Source organism: Fulvia fulva, chromosome 1 (assembly GCF_020509005.1).
Source record: "Fulvia fulva chromosome 1, complete sequence".
Taxonomy (NCBI): domain Eukaryota; kingdom Fungi; phylum Ascomycota; class Dothideomycetes; order Mycosphaerellales; family Mycosphaerellaceae; genus Fulvia; species Fulvia fulva.
In genome coordinates this window covers 1,301,224-1,320,262 of record NC_063012.1, presented here as the reverse complement: position 1 = coordinate 1,320,262, position 19,039 = coordinate 1,301,224, and the positions used below count along the sequence as shown (strand labels likewise).

General features: G+C 53.8%; 10 protein-coding genes across 10 annotated transcripts; 5 read left to right on the top strand and 5 right to left on the bottom strand.

The window, feature by feature from the left end:
* Window positions 1–309: 309 nt before the first annotated feature.
* Window positions 310–2,386, bottom strand: CLAFUR5_00292 (uncharacterized protein; the record flags this gene model as incomplete). The annotated part of the gene is made up of 3 exons (XM_047899440.1): window positions 310–556; window positions 628–2,270; window positions 2,330–2,386. 3 exons carry the CDS (start codon window positions 2,384–2,386, stop codon window positions 310–312), a joined length of 1,947 nt encoding a protein of 648 aa, XP_047756389.1.
* Window positions 2,387–4,187: 1,801 nt separating this feature from the next.
* On the top strand, window positions 4,188–5,105 carry CLAFUR5_00291 (Kynurenine formamidase; the record flags this gene model as incomplete). The annotated part of the gene is made up of 1 exon (XM_047899439.1): window positions 4,188–5,105. The coding sequence occupies one exon, from the start codon at window positions 4,188–4,190 to the stop codon at window positions 5,103–5,105; it is 918 nt and encodes a 305-aa protein (XP_047756390.1).
* Window positions 5,106–5,654: 549 nt separating this feature from the next.
* On the top strand, window positions 5,655–6,246 carry CLAFUR5_00290 (Biphenyl-2,3-diol 1,2-dioxygenase 3; the record flags this gene model as incomplete). Its single annotated transcript, XM_047899438.1, has 2 exons — window positions 5,655–5,984; window positions 6,049–6,246. 2 exons carry the CDS (start codon window positions 5,655–5,657, stop codon window positions 6,244–6,246), a joined length of 528 nt encoding a protein of 175 aa, XP_047756391.1.
* A 792-nt stretch (window positions 6,247–7,038) lies between these two features.
* Window positions 7,039–8,253, bottom strand: CLAFUR5_20120 (uncharacterized protein; the record flags this gene model as incomplete). The annotated part of the gene is made up of 1 exon (XM_059462957.1): window positions 7,039–8,253. One exon carries the CDS (start codon window positions 8,251–8,253, stop codon window positions 7,039–7,041), a length of 1,215 nt encoding a protein of 404 aa, XP_059318850.1.
* Window positions 8,254–8,484: 231 nt separating this feature from the next.
* CLAFUR5_00289 (uncharacterized protein) lies at window positions 8,485–9,440 on the bottom strand (the record flags this gene model as incomplete). Its single annotated transcript, XM_047899437.1, has 3 exons — window positions 8,485–8,943; window positions 9,019–9,248; window positions 9,299–9,440. 3 exons carry the CDS (start codon window positions 9,438–9,440, stop codon window positions 8,485–8,487), a joined length of 831 nt encoding a protein of 276 aa, XP_047755276.1.
* Window positions 9,441–9,920: 480 nt separating this feature from the next.
* CLAFUR5_00288 (DNA polymerase epsilon subunit D) lies at window positions 9,921–10,944 on the top strand (the record flags this gene model as incomplete). The annotated part of the gene is made up of 4 exons (XM_047899436.1): window positions 9,921–10,028; window positions 10,084–10,217; window positions 10,293–10,411; window positions 10,490–10,944. The coding sequence occupies 4 exons, from the start codon at window positions 9,921–9,923 to the stop codon at window positions 10,942–10,944; spliced, it is 816 nt and encodes a 271-aa protein (XP_047755275.1).
* A 752-nt stretch (window positions 10,945–11,696) lies between these two features.
* On the bottom strand, window positions 11,697–12,184 carry CLAFUR5_00287 (uncharacterized protein; the record flags this gene model as incomplete). Its single annotated transcript, XM_047899435.1, has 2 exons — window positions 11,697–11,959; window positions 12,013–12,184. 2 exons carry the CDS (start codon window positions 12,182–12,184, stop codon window positions 11,697–11,699), a joined length of 435 nt encoding a protein of 144 aa, XP_047755274.1.
* A 125-nt stretch (window positions 12,185–12,309) lies between these two features.
* On the top strand, window positions 12,310–12,531 carry CLAFUR5_00286 (uncharacterized protein; the record flags this gene model as incomplete). The annotated part of the gene is made up of 2 exons (XM_047899434.1): window positions 12,310–12,371; window positions 12,393–12,531. The coding sequence occupies 2 exons, from the start codon at window positions 12,310–12,312 to the stop codon at window positions 12,529–12,531; spliced, it is 201 nt and encodes a 66-aa protein (XP_047755273.1).
* A 249-nt stretch (window positions 12,532–12,780) lies between these two features.
* Window positions 12,781–13,930, bottom strand: CLAFUR5_00285 (uncharacterized protein; the record flags this gene model as incomplete). Its single annotated transcript, XM_047899433.1, has 6 exons — window positions 12,781–12,941; window positions 13,003–13,083; window positions 13,141–13,191; window positions 13,242–13,385; window positions 13,439–13,660; window positions 13,714–13,930. The coding sequence occupies 6 exons, from the start codon at window positions 13,928–13,930 to the stop codon at window positions 12,781–12,783; spliced, it is 876 nt and encodes a 291-aa protein (XP_047755272.1).
* A 1,478-nt stretch (window positions 13,931–15,408) lies between these two features.
* CLAFUR5_00284 (uncharacterized protein) lies at window positions 15,409–15,784 on the top strand (the record flags this gene model as incomplete). Its single annotated transcript, XM_047899432.1, has 2 exons — window positions 15,409–15,527; window positions 15,574–15,784. 2 exons carry the CDS (start codon window positions 15,409–15,411, stop codon window positions 15,782–15,784), a joined length of 330 nt encoding a protein of 109 aa, XP_047755271.1.
* Between the last annotated feature and the right edge of the window lie 3,255 nt (window positions 15,785–19,039).

The following is a 19,039-nucleotide window of genomic DNA, read 5'->3' as shown; positions in this document are numbered from 1 at the left end:
CCGCTCTGACCTCCTCTCAGCAGTGAGATGAAGTGCAGCAGACGCACTGTACCGCCCACATATCATCATGTCCCGTTACGTCGTGATCCTCATAGCGCAGTACTGCGGCTCAGTCGTACGGGTATCTCATGCATCACCATCCATCGTAACCGAAAACCCCATACCACGCTCAATGCACTGTTTTGCTCAAGTCCTGATGAACCAATCAAGCTGTTGTCGTCTGTTTTACCCCCTCCCTCGTCTCCTCGAGTGATGATGGTAATCCTCATAATCCGTAGCCGAATCATCAGTGACATCCTCAGAATGCGCCTAGTATCGCTGAGAACCACCATTCTGACCAGCATAAGGATTCCCGCTGAGTTCAGGAGGAGGAGGAGCACCTGCGCCAGGCAAGGCAAAGCCTTCTTGGTTCATTTTGTAACCCATCGCAAGACCGGGGTTCTTCTCCAAAATGCTCATCATTCGTTCGTGTCTCTCTCGCTCCTCCTGCTTTTGGCGGGCGATGCGCTTCTTGCGGCGTGCCGCCTTCCGCTTCTCGAGTTCTTGGATTTCGCGTCTGGAAGGAGCGATCGTCAGTAAACAGTACGAGTGAAAAGAAAGATAAGAGTGCTAATCAGGAATGCATACCTCTGCTCGTTCATCTCCTTCCACTCAGAGAAAGCGCCCTTGATACCCAGCGCGGCAATACCGACAGCTGCAGCATCTTGGATCCACGCCTTCGTCTGCTTCTTTCGAGCTTCTTCAGGAGACATTTCACCCTCTGCCACCAGCCGATGTCGCTTCTCGTGAGCTTCCATGCTTGAGTAAACACCATGTGCCGCATGAATAGTTGCCACAGTCGCAAGTCCCGCTGTAATGAGTTCTTTTCCTCGCATGTGTTTTCTGGTCTTTTCCATATCTGTTGTGCTGCTACTGTCGCTGGAGACGTGGTTGTCATTGAATTTGTCGTTACCGCCGCCGTTGCCTCTCGTGGTCAAGGCACTTGCAGCGGCACCTGCGCCGGCTGCCGCCCCAGCATTCGATCTAGTACCGCGAGCGACTTCTCGACCTGAAGCTTCGTCGGTCCGGCGAGTATTGCCGGTATCTGAATTCGGTGAGCGACGCCTGTCTCGCTGACGGGTGCGGGAGGGCACATACGAGTCTGCGCTAGAGTTTGAGGGTGAGCGCCTCTTACGGGACTTGGAACGCACACGGTCGTAGATGGCCTTGCCAGCGGCAGCCACGGCTCCAGCTCCCACCAAACCCTTCAACGCGTTTCCAGCGCCTCCTCCGCCTTCCTCTCCTGGTCGTCCTCGAGATTGTGAGCGGCCTCGGAAACGGTCGATGATGCTGCGGCTGCGGGAACGTGGAGCGCGACTGTCAGGAGAGACACTGCGAGAGTCGAGACCACCACGGCCGCGTGAATTGGAGCGCGCACCATTGGCAAGACGACTAGCTGCAAGACCACCGACGACAGCTTCGGCAAGATGGCGCTTGGTCTTCTTATCAGGGTCGCGGCCAATCATACCGTCAATGCCACCAGCTCCGAGTGCTGCAGTCGCGATGCGCTTGCCCTTGTCTCCAGACCATGGGCCGGGCTCCTTGCGAGAACGGAAAGCTTCGACTGCACCAGCAACGAGAGCTGCCTGAGCTGCTTGTGCCCACTTCCTCTCGGTCCTCTTCTTGCCATCGGGGCCTCGAGAGCGGCTGCGACTGTCGTCTGAGTCGTATCCACCTCGGCGGCTGCCTGCACGAGAACGAGATCGTCCACCGCGAGAGCCGGCACGAGAGCCATCTTTCTTGTTGGCACCTCCGACGAGTCCACCAACGAGACCTCCTAGTCCAAGGCTTTCGAGTGTCTCGCCAATGCCTGACTTCTTGCGCTCTGGTTCTTTGCGACGTGGTGGTGGTGAGTCAGAGTACTCCGAGTCGTAGTCTCGATCATCGCGGTGTCCTCGATGGCGGCTGCGGTCACGACGTCCAGCTGCGTAGCCGGCAGCACCTGCAGCAGCTGGTGCAGCATAGTCGGTGTATCGGTCGTCGTCATAGTCGTCGGAGTATCTTGATCTGCCGCCGCCTACGCTCTTGCCACGACGGTCGTCGTACGCGCTGTATCGAGAACCACCGCTGCGGCCTGGAGGTGGGAAGTCACGCGGGATGTCCTCGACGCTATCTTCTCGTCCGCGGTAGACAAGCTCTCCATGGCGTGGTCCTGGGCCTTTGCCGCGCTCGATGTACGTCTCCTCGCGGACATAATCCGGCTCGTCTCTCTCACGTGGTCGGGTGCGAACCTTGGGACGGAAGTCAGTATGTGAGACATTGGTGGTGGGGTGCAAGATGATCAACTCACGTTGCGGTAACGCCGCGGCTCGTCGTAGTCGTCGTCGTAGCCGTGGTAGGTGCTCATGTTGAGCGGTGAGGGTGGTGATTAATGCAAGAAGTAGTGTGTGCAGCAATGAAACAGAAGTTGTCGATGTGTTGTGTGGTGATGGTGAGCTAGGCGGATAAAAGTGAGGGTTTGAGTTCTGTAGGTGGCTGTGAGTTTCGGCGGATGATGATGGAGGTTCAGTGGATCACAGATGGAGGCCTGAAGTGTGGTGCCTTTGGGTGTGGTGGGGCCAGCAGCGCCTCACTCGAAGTCTCGAAGGCGCTCGTGAGTAAGGAACCCTCGTCGCGCTCAGCCGTCGTGTGGTGAGTATGACTGTCGTTTGGCAGTTGCTCGGGTCGGAATGGCGCAACAGCCAAGATGTGGTGTAGTGGTAGGAGGTAGCGGAGGGCAGTAGCTGCTTGGTACAGCGCGGTAGCAGATGCCAGATGGCACTTATCCGCTGCGTGCTTGCCCAAAAGAAGGCACGTCGCGGAGGCAGGAGCGCTCGTGTTTCAAGGCAGGCGATGACGCAACAGCGTTGGGCGGCAGGTGCATGTGGGCTGTGGCCGCAGACTCGCAGTGTCCCACCATTAGCGCCCAATGCGAAGATGGCACGCTCCACACTGACCAAACCGCCCAAAACAACTGGTGGGATTATGTTCATTTCTGAAGGTGTTGTTCTATCTCTCTATTCACATCCACACCACCTTGTTCTTCATTCTGCTGCGTCTATAGTCACAATGTGTATCTACTGCGTTCTTCTGACCCCTGCTGTGGTAGTTCTCAAGCAGCCGTTCACACCGGTCCAAGTCCTCCTTGGATAAGAGCTGATCTGGTCCGGAAGGTGGAGGTTCTGGAAGGTGATATGGCTGTCTTGAGCCTGCAGTGTCCAGAGCATTGCGCACCTGATGCCTTGTGGGTGCGAAGAGCGGTTTGAAGGTCTTAACAAGGTCTCTTTGCGAGCACTTGATGCCCTTAAGTCTGCAGTAGTGATAGGCTCCTACTATCTGATTCTTTTGAGGCGTTGAAAGGTGTTTGGTCATCTTGCAGTAGCTTCTCCAATCCAAGAAACAGGCGAAAAGTGTGCGACGGTAGCATGCGACAACAACACCACATATAGCCAATCCAAGCACGACAATTTGTTCAGTGATGTATCCAGATACGTATATAAATTTGCTGGTTGCAATGGGCCTGATTTTGGATAAAGAAAACACGATTGAAGATGTGGTGTTGTTTTTTGGTGGAGGTGGGCGCTTTGGTCCGTATGACGCGTGGATGGGCTCGGGCTCCCTGTCACTTCAGCAGCAGGGATAAATCTTTCAACTCGGCACGCATCATCCTGGGAAGGGCTGGCGTTGGAAATGACGAGTCCAGACCCGACCACGTCTGCGTCCATTTAATTTCAGCAATCTCCTGCCAGCGAGCGTCTCTGTCGCAGTCGCTCGCGTGCAGCATGTTCCCACACGCACCTGCAGTTTATCGGCGGGAAAGGCACGCTTGCATGAAAACCTTCGCCTAGCGTCAAGGTACGACGGATACGGTTGTCTTTTCGCGTTGCGCCCGTTGCTTGTCTTGTTGTCCGTAAAGGTCAGACACGAGCCCACGCCCACGGCATACCGCATTGGCCCCGTCTAGATCCAATCCCTTTCGTCTGTTTCGTGTCAAAATCCTTCTGTCGTCTCCCGTCCACGCGCTGCTCCCATATCGCACACTCCTTCTCTGCACTCCCCACCAAAAGATACGCGCAAAGCCAAAATCTGCACCTTGACTCAGTGCAGCGCGTTGGCGAGGCGGCACATCGAGCTCACAGAATCGAATCGACGGCATTGCCAACGCAGACATGCCTGCCACGCCCACCGGCGATGAATGGCCGCAGTTCAGGAAGGACATCCGATACAGCGGCGACTCCAATCTCAACACTCTCCAGACCTGCATACCGCGATCGACCGACAATAAACGCCACCGCATATGGATCGTCTACATACATGGAGGCGCGTGGTTTGACCCGGAGCAGACGGCATCGACCTTTGATAAGGCTCAGGATATACTGCTGAACTCCTCGATAGCGGATCATGTTGGAGGCTATGCCTCAATCAACTACCGTCTGTCACCAGCACCAGCTCATCCGACAAATCCCTCAAATCCGGCAGACCCGGCCCGAAATGCTCAACATCCCGATCATATCAACGATGTCTTGTCTGCAATTCTGCATCTTCAGGAAACCTATCGCTTTGAGGACCGGTACATACTGGTCGGCCACTCTTGTGGAGCCTTTCTGGCCTTTCAGGTGGCCATGAAACGCTATTGGAGATCGCAGTACGAATCGACCTATGGTTTGGAGATGAATGTCATGCCACCGCTCGCCGTGCTCGGGATCGAAGGCCTATACGATCTGCCGGCGTTGGTGAAATATCATGATGATCTCAAGCAGCCCATCTATCACAACTTTGTAGAAAGCGCTTTCGGACCAAACGCAACGAACTGGGCCGCAGCGAGTCCCACAAATGCCGACTACAAGAGCAGCTGGCAAGATGGCAAGCTTGCAGTGGTAGCGCATTCTCACGAGGATGAGCTTGTAGAGTGGGACCAGCCAGAACTCATGATGAAGGCTCTATCATCACAAGGCTTTGGAGATTCTGGAAATCGCAGAGGAAAACTCATCGAGCTGAAAGGGAAACACGATCAAGTTTGGAGCAATGGCACCGAGGTGGCGAGAGCCATTGAATGGACGATCAAGGAATTCGTCAGCATGCGATAGATTGGGAAGAGTCGGACTATGATTCGACTCGTAATGCCGACAGACTGGATGAGCAAGAATGGCGGAGGACAGTCCATTTCATGATACCCTGATTTTCGTAGCAGTTTCCGGGCCCGAAAAATCCATCATATGCAATTCGAGTCCGAATCACCGCTTCAGCAGATCGTCACTATTACGCGGTCACGCACTGCGAAGAGCCCTCCGAGAGACCTCAATACCTCGAATGACGGAAGCCCTGACTATTGCCAGAGCACCGCTAAACAACCAAACCTACAGCCGCGCGCGTTGCGGAGATGTACCAACGTCAATGTAGCACAATGCTGGTTACTGATCAACTTGCTGACATACTGCCGTACGTAGCACGACATGTGCGAAACCATGTCCAGATTCGGAAGGATTTGATCGACCTTGGCACAACTTTCTGGCCCAGCTTCATCTGTGTTGGTATGCTTACTTCGTGGACAGCTGGTATGCACATATATATCAACAGCACCTCATCGAAAGCCCAGACTTACCTTCAATTCAAACCAGAACAAACAGCAACCAACCATGACTTTAACAAACGGCACAACCTCCAAAGTCCTCTCCCCTTCCAACCTAGCCCACATCGTCATCCGCACCTCCAACCTCCCCAAAATGGTCTCATACTACCAGAATTTCCTCGGCGCTCATACCGCCTATGAGAACGAAATGCTCGCCTTCCTGGCCTACGACGATGAACACCATCGGATCGCTCTGCTCAACATCCCTGGTTTGGAGAAGAACGATGAGAAGCACTGCGGCCTCGAACACATCGCCTTTAGCTTCGATACTCTGCGGGATCTCTGCACCGCATACGAACAACGTCAAGCCCTAGGCATTACGCCAGGGTGGTGTGTCGTACGTCTTGTCCTCCCCCCTCTCACCCCCCTCTCACCCCCCTCTTCTAACTAACTTGTTCCAGAACCACGGCCCAACAACATCCCTCTACTACCGCGACCCGGACGGCAATCAAATCGAAACTCAAGTCGACAACTTCGAGACTGCCGAGGAAGCCACTGCGTTCATGAACAGTCCTGAATTGCGGAGAATTCTTTCGGTGTGGATTTTGATCCGGAGGAGCTTTGCGAACGTGTGGAAAGTGGGGAGGATGAGAGGGTGACTATGAAGAGGGGCGATGTGGGACCTAGGGGGCATGAGGCGGTTGCGGAGATTAGGAGGAGGATGGAGAGGAGTTTGAGTGGGGATTAGGGGGGAGAATAGCGGGGGAGGGTTAAGGAGTTGAGGTTTTTTTGGAAGCATGTGATTGTCGAGAACAGCGTGACGCATTTTCACGGCCCGCGTACTCTGGCTCATCAGCCACGAATTCAAGCGCTGGTGACGGACTTACGTGAGGCTATATATGCACCTCTGCCCGTCATCTGTTAGACAACGCACCATTGGCTCAACCGTATGATCTACAAGCCAGATTTCTGGTGAAGTGGGTCAAGACGAGAAGGCACTGCCCTACGACCACGACTTGGCTATGGTCGTATGGCTTTTGTATAGGGTCACCGTTGAACGGATGGTGTGTTGTTCTTTTTGCCGTTTTGATAGAGATGTAGATCCGCGAGGATGACATGATGTTCTTTTTGCCATCTGTATCGAAATCGAGTCTGGCAGATTTGGATCAGGTTGATGGTAACTTGGCAATCACTGACATGCATATGTGATCCAGCTTCATGATCAGGAACGAGCGTATGTATTCACATACATTTCTGCTCACTTCGACAAGCACCATCGGTCCGACGGTATACACCGTCATGACATTTTGGCGATATGGTCCAACTCAGGAAGGCATAACCTTGTGATCAGATAGAGCCCTGATAGCTCGCTATGCCATTGAGTCACCGTTGAATGGATGGTGTGTTGTTCTTTTTGCCATGCTGATAAGTATCAAGGAGTATATTCAAAGCTATTCGAGAACCATTCTCTCCTGTCGACCATCATCTTTCCCAGCCACGAGACCATCAAGACTCTCAAACCGATACCCCGATCTCCTTCTTTCCGATTGAGCTGCGAGTGGGCCATCTCGCAGTACATGCAAGTTCCTCTTGAAAGCCTCCATCCTGACAGCTGGGTGTACTTGCATCAGATCCATCAAGTACTTGTCGTCTAGACTCTGCTTACCCTGCTGTAATGCTCGCGACGTCTCGAAGTTGCCATCGGAGTCCTGCTGCGCAGTCGACTTAACTCGGGACTTCTGGTTGAGCTGGAAATGTCGGTCACCGCTAGCGCGGCGCCTCTCTGCGTCGGCATAGAGACCATTGGCGAATTGTCTGCGCCCAAAATTCATACAGCCTTCGTCGTCTGCATCGTCTTCTTCGAACGAGAAAGCCGCGAAATGGCCACGTAATCTCGCGGGGCCCACACGTCTGGAAGAGCAGGTAGGTTCTTTGGGTAGTTCGGTAGTATGGCTTGGGCTGGAGTCGCTGTGCTCTGGTGGTGTAACGGACTTTGGAGATGAGCGAGCGACATCGACAGTGGAGCTAGAGACCAGTGTCTCGCTGCTGGACTCGTTGTTGCTTCGTTTCTTGACTATGTTCAGGGGAGCCACCATCAAGCTGGGATCAAAGTCGGAGTCATAGCTGGGGTCAAGGCTTGAGTCTTGCCTTATCCTGACATCCTTCTCCATCACCAACGACTGTCGTTTCGGGCTCTTCGGGGGCACTGGTGGTAGTCCGGCGGGGCGACGTGATCCAACCATTCCACAAGAGCCGTCGATCAGGGAAAGGTCAATGTTAACATCAACGCCATCGACTTCCTCGTCGCCACCATGAAGGATACTATCAATGATTCGCACTTCGCGGTTCTTGTTGTGAGGAATTCCTAGGCCATTGTTTCGCAGCTCGCTCTTGGGTGGTACTGGAAGGCAGTCTTCGTATTCTGATTCGGCGTCTTCTGGTGAAGTCTCATAGTCGGCTTCGTCTTCGCTCGAGCATGGCGTGAATCGTTCTCGAAACCGTGATTTGTACGGCGCTAGCCATAGTTTGGGCACAGAGGGTCTCCTGTCCTCGGTGAACTGGCCGTCTGGAGAGGTTGACAGGACATGTTTTCTGTCTGGTGCTGGTTCGTAGCTATAGTAGCCACATGTGTAGGCCTCCAACTCATCGTAAGACAGTTTTGACATGTTGAGCATGACCCTTCACTACTCCGTAAAACGTCCCACCTGCTCCAAGGCGAGATGAAGATCGCAAGGTAAGACCATCGTCCTGGTCTTATCTGTAGATGCATCTCTGTCTAGGAGACCCGACATGGTGGTAACTTTGCGTACATTCGCACTCGACCAACAGATGCAGCAATGGTAAGCAACGCCCGCAAGTTCTCCTCCTTGAGACCATGGAAACCGTCACGCAATTCTTCAGTTGAGATTGCAGGTTGTGCGGAGGAAGATTATCTGCTTTCCACGTGCAGGGCATGGTTGCCGACCAGCTTCGAGTTTCTGAAACTTCTCCTCGTGCTCCTGGAGGACATCGATGAACTTCGCGACCGCATCGATGAGCGGGTCTCTATCTTGGCGTAAAGCTGCGATAAAGTCAAGCAAGGTCCATTGCTCTTTCGCCTTCCAGTCGGGAAACTGGGCAGCGACCAGATCAGCAATGGCACAAACACAGGAGTCCGGATCAAGCTGTTGGCTGGCTCTCTTGAGTCTGATGTGGCCGGAAGATGTCAATGTCAAAACTGTCGCGTCGGGCACGTATGACCAGCAGTAGTCTGAAGAGCTGTGGTACCAGGTATAGTGATACAGGCTGATTGTCCTTGCTGCCGAAACTTCTTCGAAACGTTCGTCGATCCATCGCCACGAATTCGAGAGCCCGTGCTACAGGAACAAGGTTAGCTGTCGCGGCATCGCAATTGAGGCGATACAATCTATGGCTGCAGGTCTGCCACATACCTCATCACGAAGATCGAACTGAAAGACCTGCGACGAGTAGTACTTGGGGAGCCTGGTGGCAAGGTCTTTGAGGCTTGGAAAGACCTGATGCAAAATCGGCAGCCCAGTCTCGATATATTGAGCTATGGGTGAGAATGCTGCTGCCGCAGATTCTTTGACAATCGGTGATATAGGATCGCAGTTCTCGGCAGCGTAGGAGTAGATCAAGCGATGAACCTCAGGTGGTAGATCTTCGAAGCGGATTCTGCAAGAAGCCACATCGTCGTTGCCAGGTTGGTACGAATCTCTGAAGCTGGTCGATGAAAGCCTCGAACCTCATCCTTGGTGACCAGGGCAGCTTGCTTGATAGGGTGCTGCTTTCTGCTCCATTTTCTCGTGGATTGTTCTGCACAATGCCGTACCGGCAAGGATGGTGCTGCCATCTCGGAGCCAAGTGCTAGGGACAGTGATCAGTAAGTTCGAGCTGTAGACAGCTGTCGACGAAGACGGATTTTTCTTTAAAGATGGTTGCTCATCACTCCATGTGGCCAGCGGTCGCACAACGCCGTCGTTGCAGCTTGAGAAGCATGGTTTCCGAGCGAATTATGGCCATGGCCATGTATACCAGGACAGGAGATCACTATCGGCGAGCAGCGTGAATGGGCTGTGGTCATGTTGTCGATGGAAGATGAGGAACAGCTTGTCGTGGTAGAAGAAACAGAAAGCGCGGGAAAGTGGTGGGACCGCACGGACCTCTTTCCTTGCCACGAAACCGCAACGCTCTGCGCGTCTCACGTGGCACCTCCTTCCATTGAATTTTAGACATCCCCTTTCAAGAACATATCGCATCTTCCCTCAAGTCATCGAGTCTCCATCGAAGCAAAGTGTGCCACTGTCAGCTCTCGCAGAACATACGACTCAACATGCCGGGACGCAAGAGCAACGTGTCGACCACGTCAAATGGCCCGGAGGAGGTAGCGGAGACAACGCCTGCGCGGCAGCCCAAGGAGAAGGACGGTCTGAGTGTTGAGGCACGGCATTAGCAAAAGGACACCCGTGCCCTACCAACTAGCTAACAACGTCCAGGATTTGAGCCTACCGAAGTCCATGATACAGCGAATCGCCAAGGGCAACCTCCCAGCCAACACGCAAATACACAAGGACGCGCTATTAGCGCTGCACAAGAGCGCAACTGTCTTTGTGAGCTATCTCGCAGCCAAGTATGTCTTCTCGATTGAATTGCCTGTCGCGATCGAGTACCTTCCTTGACATCCATTCTTACTGACGGAATCTAGCTCGAACGACAATGCACAAGCCAGTGGCAAGAAGACAATCTCACCCCAGGACGTCATGGCTGCGCTCAAAGATGCTGAGCTGGAGAACTTTCTGCCCGTCGTAGAGGCTCAGTTGAAGAGTAGGTGCAGTTCGTGGGTGCCGTAGCGCTACACATCAACCATGATCCCGAGTGATGGTTATACTGACCACTATGCAGAGTACAACGAGATCCAATGCGACAAGCGTAATACGTACAGGCGGAAAGTTAAGGAAGAGAAAGCCAAAGACGCTCCTCCGGAGGGCGAAGGCGATGCAGAAGGCGCAGCGAGTGGTGTTGCATCAAAGGACGGCGAAGTGGTCCCTGGCGCAAACGGCACTGCCAACGGCCACGCTGATATCGAGGATGGTGAAAGACCTGTCAAGAAGCTCAAAGGCGATGCCGGCGTTGCAATGGCTCCTGGCGCAGATGATGCCGATGACGAAGACATGGCGGACGACCAAGATGCTGACGCCAACGACGACGAAGAAGCGGCGGATGATGATGTTGAAGACGAAGACGACGAAGATCAGACCATGGAGGACGCTCTCGAAGAGCAGGAGCCAGAAGATGATGACGACGACGAGCGTGGCGAATTGAGAGACGAAGCACTGGACGAGCCGGACAGCGACTAAGTCTAGCAATCTGCCTTCGATATCAGCTCATTTTGCGTTGCTAGCGAGGCGTTCGGGTACTGATAACATGCTACAGAGAATGCAGGAAGTTTGTCAACCTTATGGAGGCCCCCTGGAAAGATTGAGGTGCGAATGACTGATTCACCAGCACAAAAATCAAGCCGCGCCGTCCGGCGCTTCGTGTCTTCGACTTCAAAAGTGAGATGCCCAACCGCAAAAGCAGCATTGGTTGGGCCAGAGCACTGTCTGGGCCTTGAAGCGCACTCGCTTCATCGACTTCGTTCCAGAGGTCAGCACGGGATTGAGGCAATAAGCATGTCGACCAAGAATGCACGGGTTCTTTCTCTCATTCCATTGCTGCGATAACATGGACCACTTTATGGGTCCGACAACAGCGTGCCATCCCTCTGGTGCGCTGAAAATGCTTGAGCTCACGAGAGCTTGACTGACTTACATGGAAGTCGGCAAGAGACTGAAGGCTCAGAGCGCATCGAACCGCATTCCAGGCTAGATGCTGCTCCCAACGCATCACATTTGGAAGCTGTACCTCATCAAGCCATTGAGTGAATGCAAAAAACCGTCCCGCATTTCCGACGATCTCAGTCTGTCATGAAGACTGCTCTCTAGACACGTCTCACCCACCAGACCTTCGAGGCTTCCTGCCGTGTGCTTCCTCTGCTAACCATCAGATAGGTAAGCCTCACTTCTCATCGATACTCTTCCTATCCACACCGAATGTTCGCCTCCCAATGCTACTTCGTCTCGATGAGACCGTCACCACTATCCTCCAGGGAGCCGTTGGTCGGCTCGTCCATGTCGATGTCGTCGGAGTCATCTGCGGAGAAGTCGTCAGGGCCCGGATCTCCAACCTCACTTCCCTTTGATCCTGAGGCATCGTCAGATTTGCGTGCCGCATTTTGGGCGTAATCGTAAATTTTACCTGCAGCATCTTCACCCTCCTTGTCCGACACTGGTGGCGCGGGAGGATCCAAGTTGGACTCCACGACAGGACCTTCTAGAACAAGCGTCAGCAACAGTGTTCCCAGCTTCGTGCGGGCAAGATCGTACCGCGGAGCTCATCCAAGGTCTTCTGGATATAGTGAATCGCATAAACGAGATGGGTGTGGGCTACGCTGTCGTGATCGGTATCGACGATGATCTCATCGATCGTCTCCCAAACCTCACCACAGCGCGCACGGAGGCCCGGATTCCTCTCCTCATGTCCATCGTCATCAGCCATCGCGAGTTCAGCTGTGTGAGGTAGTGAGGGTGGCTGCTGAAAAGGCGTGACGCAATTTCAGGAGGTTGTCGTTGGTTGTGAGGTTGATGAGGAAGGTTGCTTGGAGAGGGTTGAACGAAGTGTCGATGAAAGATGGAGGTGTTGGTGTTGGTGAGTTCGTAATTCTGGAAGCTTCTTATGAGACGAAGTGAGGCCTCACATGTGACAGACGCATCACGAAGTATGTGCCAAGTGAGGCTCATCTGGGAGCATTCGCCGTTACTTCTGGTCTGTGGACGGGCGGAACGGCCGATGCCATGGACGAACAACTTGATCTCCAGGTCCAGATCGCGGGAAATCATAAATAGTAGCATCTCAAGGGGACCAGGATCTGGAGACAGAAACCCGTCGCGCTTTCCTGAAACGCTCAGAGCTTGTTGATGAACATTGCTCCCTAGATACATATCATCAACGAAGCCTCAGGCGGGACTCCGGGACCATTACTTTCTTCCTGATGCCGCAATCGGGAGTCCGTACTCATGAGACCTAGTCATCTGCATCACAATCACTCTTCCGGCCGAGACCGCCCCCTGCATCCCAGCGCTTCTTGACCTCCGTCAGTTCTCCATCGCCCTACTTCGGTGCATCAGGCGCACCGTAATACGGGAGATCATTTGCCTCAGGCCCTCAATTCTTGGGACATTCATATCAAGGTCCTCAAACTTCTCGAGCGTCGACTCGTACACATCTCGACCCTTGGATTTGCAATGCTCCGATCCTACAGCAGTGTTAGAGATTTGCGTGCCGCCTTTTCCCTGTTGCGTGCGGATTGGCATTACCTTCGGTTCCTTCGTAGCTCTCATCTACGCTTTTTGGGAATGGCGGTGGGCTATCTGGGTGGCGGACCTCGTCAGGAGCGACTACGGGAACATATCAGCGAAAGATGTATACGATTCATCTCTTGGAGGAACACTCACTGTGCAGCTCACCCGGAGCATTGCCGAGATAGCGCACCTCGTCGTTGAAGTCTTCTGAACTGCTTTCTTCCTGCTTCAGCTTCGCTATCATCGCAGCCCACCTCTCTTTCCTGGCCTTTTCCGCCCTTTGGCTACTTCCTTCCGAGTCAACTCCCCCATCAAACCCCTGATACCGGTACGGGGCGGAGGACGGTCGATGGGGCTCAGATCTGGCGCCAGGCAAATCAAGTAACACTCGAAGAAAGCTGTGACCAGGTCAGAAAAGCGTCACGCATTTTGCGAATAAGGGGCAACCCACCAGCATTCTTGTCCATGGCGTGCCTCACCGCGGTGAGATACTTGCTGAGCTCGGCCAACGCAGCCTTACCACCCGGATTGGTAGTGGCTTTCTCAACAGCGTCTGCGAAGCCGGGGCATTGACGCCTGGTCTCGATCGTGCGGAGTAAGGAATGGAACTCTGGATCTGCAATGATCTTCTGGTTCGCTGCGAGGACACCGCCGATCTTGGCGATGTTTTCTTCTGCGCAGCAGTTTAGCGTAATTTGCGTGGCACAAATTTGAGCCCAGTCTTACCTCCTGCGACGTGCATGCGTCTCAGGAGCTGGTATGTGCATTGTACAGCGTTGCTCCAAGCTGGTCCATCCATCGGATACTTCTGGAGAGTGCGCAAGAAAGCATCTAGTCTCCCTTTGTCGTACTCGACCCTGCTTAATATCTGGACCTCTTCGGGGTCTAACGGTGGAATGCGCGGAGCTCTGCCTGATTCTCTCTTGCGGTGCTTGGAAGACATGGCTGTGATGAGGGTGGTATACTGTGTGGTGTGGTGTGTGGATGGTGTTGAGGTCGTGGATGTGAGGTGGTAGAAGTAGTGAGGTTTGGTGATAGGGGTATTCTTGTGAAGCTCATGATCAGACGCTTCACTTCCGAGCATCACATGCCTACTGGACTGCCATGATCGGGCTTCCAACTGGACCGTGCGATCATTGGGCTTCCGTCCACCGACTTTGGGCTGACTGTAACTTTAGGAGGGATCAGTCGAAATGCGCCCCGACTTCCACATCGATACTATTTTCTTGCAAGGCAAAGTCTTGAGCAAGTCAAATTTCTAGCAGACAGCAGCCGAAATGCGCCCCCACTCCAACATCGATGCCGCTTTCATGGCAAAGCAATGCAAAGCGAGAAGCCCTTCGCGGTTCCGGGCAACACAACTCCCTCTGCCTCAAGCGACGTGGTGAGGAACAGACCGATCCATCTCTCATCTGCTGTGCAACATTGCATCTGGTATCTATTAATCTTGAGCTCCCTCGATCGCTTTGAGCACCATCCTGCGTCCTGGAAATGATAAGTATTATGTCAAACACTTTCAACTATCGATGTGGCCTACTCTTGCAGCGACTGATGTCTGCCTGTGTGCTTGCGACTATGGCCTTAGAATTTGGCTGCTCAAGGACCATACAGCAGCACATATATCTGGACCCTAGCATCCAGTACTTCATGTAGTGGTCTGTAAATGCCGTGACGGGCCTGGCGTACCGGCAAATTCTACATTCATAACGAAATCATCGACCGATTGTCACGCCATCGGAAGCTCAGCACCTCAGAACCACACTATGGAGGAGTGAGAGGACTGGAGAACAAGTCAAGACGCTCAACTACTTTCGAGTAGAAGCGGAGCTCTTTATGACAAGCTTTATATTCAGCCAGCAAGCACCTGCCGGCAACAGCCGCACCTGTTGCACTGCACAACTTGGCCCGGCTGGCGCAATGGTGTAAGGATCATACCATTGAGCAGTACCAGGGCGTCACTAACGATCAATAGAGCGCGCCAGACTTCTAATGCGGTATTCTGTACCATATTGGGCCTTGGGAGTGGAGTTGGGGCGAGAAATTTCCCTGACGGTCACGACCTTGGCCGAAGAAGTAAAATCTGGAGGTTGTGGGTTCGAGGAAAGTTATTCAATCGTGTTATTCACTTCTCACTCTAACTGTGTTTGCAGTCCCACGTCGGGTGCAATCTTTTTGCCATTTTTGTGCTCGCAGCAACTGAGAGGGCGAGGCTGTGCAATGGACCCTGAATTCTCATGAGTCTTGGCATCGGACTTTTACACCTCGGCTGCGACGCGAGCAGGAACAACATCCTGTGCAACAGTAATGCATCTCGCATAACATGTGGCGGCGACATCTTATCGCATGCATACCAGATATGAGTTGCACGATGTCATCTTTGTCTCGCTGCAAAGCCATCGCCGCTGGTAAATCATCACAGCAATGCCTTTCACGATAGCGAAAGCCACGCCTGACGATGCGGCAGCTATTGCAAAGGTACTATTGAGTGGTGGCACTGAAACTCTAATGTACAGCTCCCGTTCTTTCACCGGTTTCGCAACGTGACAGAACTCATACTACGCCGGAGGAGAAATCTAACAGGTATAGGCGCCTGCAACTGGGCACTATTGATCCAGCAATCCTGGAAGTCGACATGACCGAGAAGATTGCAGTGAACATCAAAAAGCCGAATCAGACCTGGATCATTGCTCGCGACGAGGAGATGGGCGAAATCGTAAGCTACGCACAATGGGAGCTGCCTGCTGCTCACGATGAGGTCGTTTCTGAGCCAGATCCGAATGTTTCAGACGAACATTAAAGTCTAATAGATGACTTCATTGACCGCAAGATGTGATAGGAGCAAAAGCGCGCAACGGAAGAATATCGCTCGAAACTATTGCCGGGCATGAATCAGGACCTTGTGATCGATTTCAAGGATATGATTACGCAATTGCGAGGCGAGGCATTGAGAGGAAGACGGCACTACTGTAAGAGATCGTGGTCATGGAGTGGCATGGCCTACAAGATGTCAAATACTTACCTACTTTTTCTTAGTACTCGGCAACCTTGGCACACTCGAGTGGCATCGCGGCCGCGGAGCCGCGTCTGCGCTCACGGCATGGCCGTTCGAGCGGGCCGATATGGACGGCATCGCTGTTTACCTGGACACCAACGCGGCAGGAAGTGCGAGACGACTTTGTGAATGCCTGGGTTCCATCAGACGGCTTCGGTATCTTTCGACTTGTCGCGGTATGGCGGTGAAGGGAACCACTCTCATGCAGCATCCATCAGGGAGCCACGTGCATGATTGCTGAGTATGCACCCCATCTCTAAGCATTAGACGGGCATGATAGCCGATACCGATACAAAGGTACAGCTTCTATATCATGACCACCTTTCACTGCCCTGGTGACGGGGTGCTTTCTTGAAGCAACAAGCGCAGTATAGCTTGGACCACTTCAAGGCCGCGCAAAGAGCTAGGCGACTTCTCCCACCATTGCCTATCGACACTGCTCATCGTATTGCCGCCCATGACCTCTCCAAGAAAGTCAGACCAACGACAATGCAAGCTGAAGCGGAGCCAGGGCTTGATCGACAGCTAAGGTCCGACATGGGTCATCAGCAAGGACTGCCAATCAGCTTCATGCATTCGCTGTTGCCCTTCCAAGATGATCAGACGCGGGACCTGTTTTCGGAGACGTCACCAATCTCAGCCCCCAAGCCAGCTCGCAAACATACCTGAGACATCGTTGTTGACATGCAGCGACTTGCGCAATACACGAACGACCAAGTCAGAACATCGCCCCGACCCCAACGGCTCGGCATGCCTACCGATCCCCGAGTTTGTCGTGTGATCAACCTCCGTGTTGTCACCATGCCTGTTTCATACTGTGCATTGTCATCGACTTTGGTTGACCATCTGCTAGGCCGCGGCCGGTTGCCTGCGCCGGGCCGCAGAGGCAGAGACCGCAGATATGATAGCAGCCTGGGGCCAGCTGACGATCAAGCAGGTGCTAGCGGATCGTTGCAGCTACGCCACTGGTCATTTGCATGTGCATCTGCCTGCAGCTGCAGCAGCTACCCGAACAACCATGTGCTCTCTTCGCAAGCACCAATTATGTAATCGCTACTGCAAACGTGTATCGGGCGTCTTGTTCGTACTCTGTGGTGTACGGTAAGGTTGTCGACCAGGAATAGAGCTGCCGGGCTCGCCGCCTCGCCGCTGAGCCTCAGCAATAACGTATGTTCCATGCCAACTTGTGCGCCTCCAGAGCGTTCATGGTTCGAAGTAAAGTGCGAAGTACGACGCGGCAATGATGGCTGAACACGAGTAGCTTCATGCGGAGCAGTATTGGCGTGCAGCTCAAACGCGTGGGATATCCTGTGCGGCCGATCTCTCTTGAGACTTAACACCGGGTATCTGCATAAAGCTATGCAGGCGGCCAGTATCAACGTCATGCGAGGTGGTAAAGCTTTGTTCGCGTTGGCTAGAAGAGGTTTGGGGCGTTGCCATAGCAGGCTGAATGTCCATGGTCAATCGCAAGGTAGGATCGCAGGACGTGGGAGGTGCAGAGCTCTCGTGCAGAGCTCCCCTCGTTCAAGGTTTCCAGGGTGCTGATTCGCCACATCTTATCCTTGCAGCAGAGTGCTTCGATAGTGCAGGTGCAGCTGGTTGGCGGAGCTCTTAACTGCGACAATACGGTATGGCCGAGAACCAGATGCATATCTTTGGAGTCCGTACATACATACGGCCAAGGCACGTTTCGGGTCGTTGCTGAGCGAGCAGAGAGCTCGAAGGGGAGGATACGCGACTGCGGCGGCGGCAAGGGTTTGCGTAGGAGCGCTATGCCATGAGTCCGCACGATCGCCTCTCTTAGTTCGATATGCAAGCAATCATGCTGCCGCATGCGTAGCCCGCTCGCGCTAGACCAAAAGATCGCGATGTTGGAGTGGGATAGAAAGGCTTGCGAGGACAAGTAGATGACTGTAGCACGCTATGTAAAAGCCACCCTCTCCACCCTGCCATCAGCTCGATTCGCTGTCGGAAATTGTGTTGCTGCAGGCGTGCATTACTTTCCGCTCCTCAGCCCATTCAGAGGGCGCATTCGTGTTGGTCGACTTGTCCTTTTTGCGCACCAAACAACCAACGGTTTCCTGCCTCAAGATCGCCCGTTGGCAGTGCGGCTGAGCCCGCGTCGATCATCGTTCGGCGGGAAGAGACACCGCTGACAATAACCAAACACACTCTTGGACCAGTCAGGACGTGAGGTCGACTTTGATCCATTGCAAGCAGCCAACAGCGGAGACCGTCTGCACGCAAGAGGGTCTTTACTGCACACTGCAGTACTCCCCTCTGGTCGCTACCGCGTCCGTGGACAGCGTTCCATTGAACGGCGAATCAGACAGCAAGAATCTATCAGGACATCTACGAACACTCTGTTCGAGACACACCGACTCAGCAGAGTCGTGCCTTGGCGAGCCGTCAACAGGTGAGTACACTGTACACAGACAGATTCCAGCAGCAGCTCCCCCCTCGCCGCCGCGACCAGTACACCGGGAGAGTCAGAGTCTGGTCGCCATCACGCAACCAAATCCGTGTTGCTGGCCCGGTATCTGGCGAGCCCGAAGCAGGCCGATATCACTATCCCTTGCGTCCACCAGCGCGCTGGCAAGAGGAGCGTGTAACGTTCGGCACAGCAGTCTTCTGACGCCTGGAGCCCGCGAAGACAGGAGTGTCGTATCGGCGTCTGCGACAGAGGCAGAGACGATTATATCTGGTGCCCGGCGCATGACGGCCAGATCGTTCTGACTGTGTCCCGGAGGTGGTGGCCGCGAGGGAGAAAGCTGACTCTGCCTCTGTTGCGTGGGCGCGCGAGTCGGTTTTGGTTTTGGTGTGCTAACAGCCCCGCTAGCCGCTCCTTCTTTCGTCATCCTCGCCTGCAGGGCTTGTGCCACAGGCCGCTCTCTCGGCGCATCGATCCTCAGCGTCAGGACTCGACCTTGCTTGACGACTACATCGTTACCGGTGCTTGGTGAGCACCGCGCACACCTCAGATACAGCGATCCCGGTCGT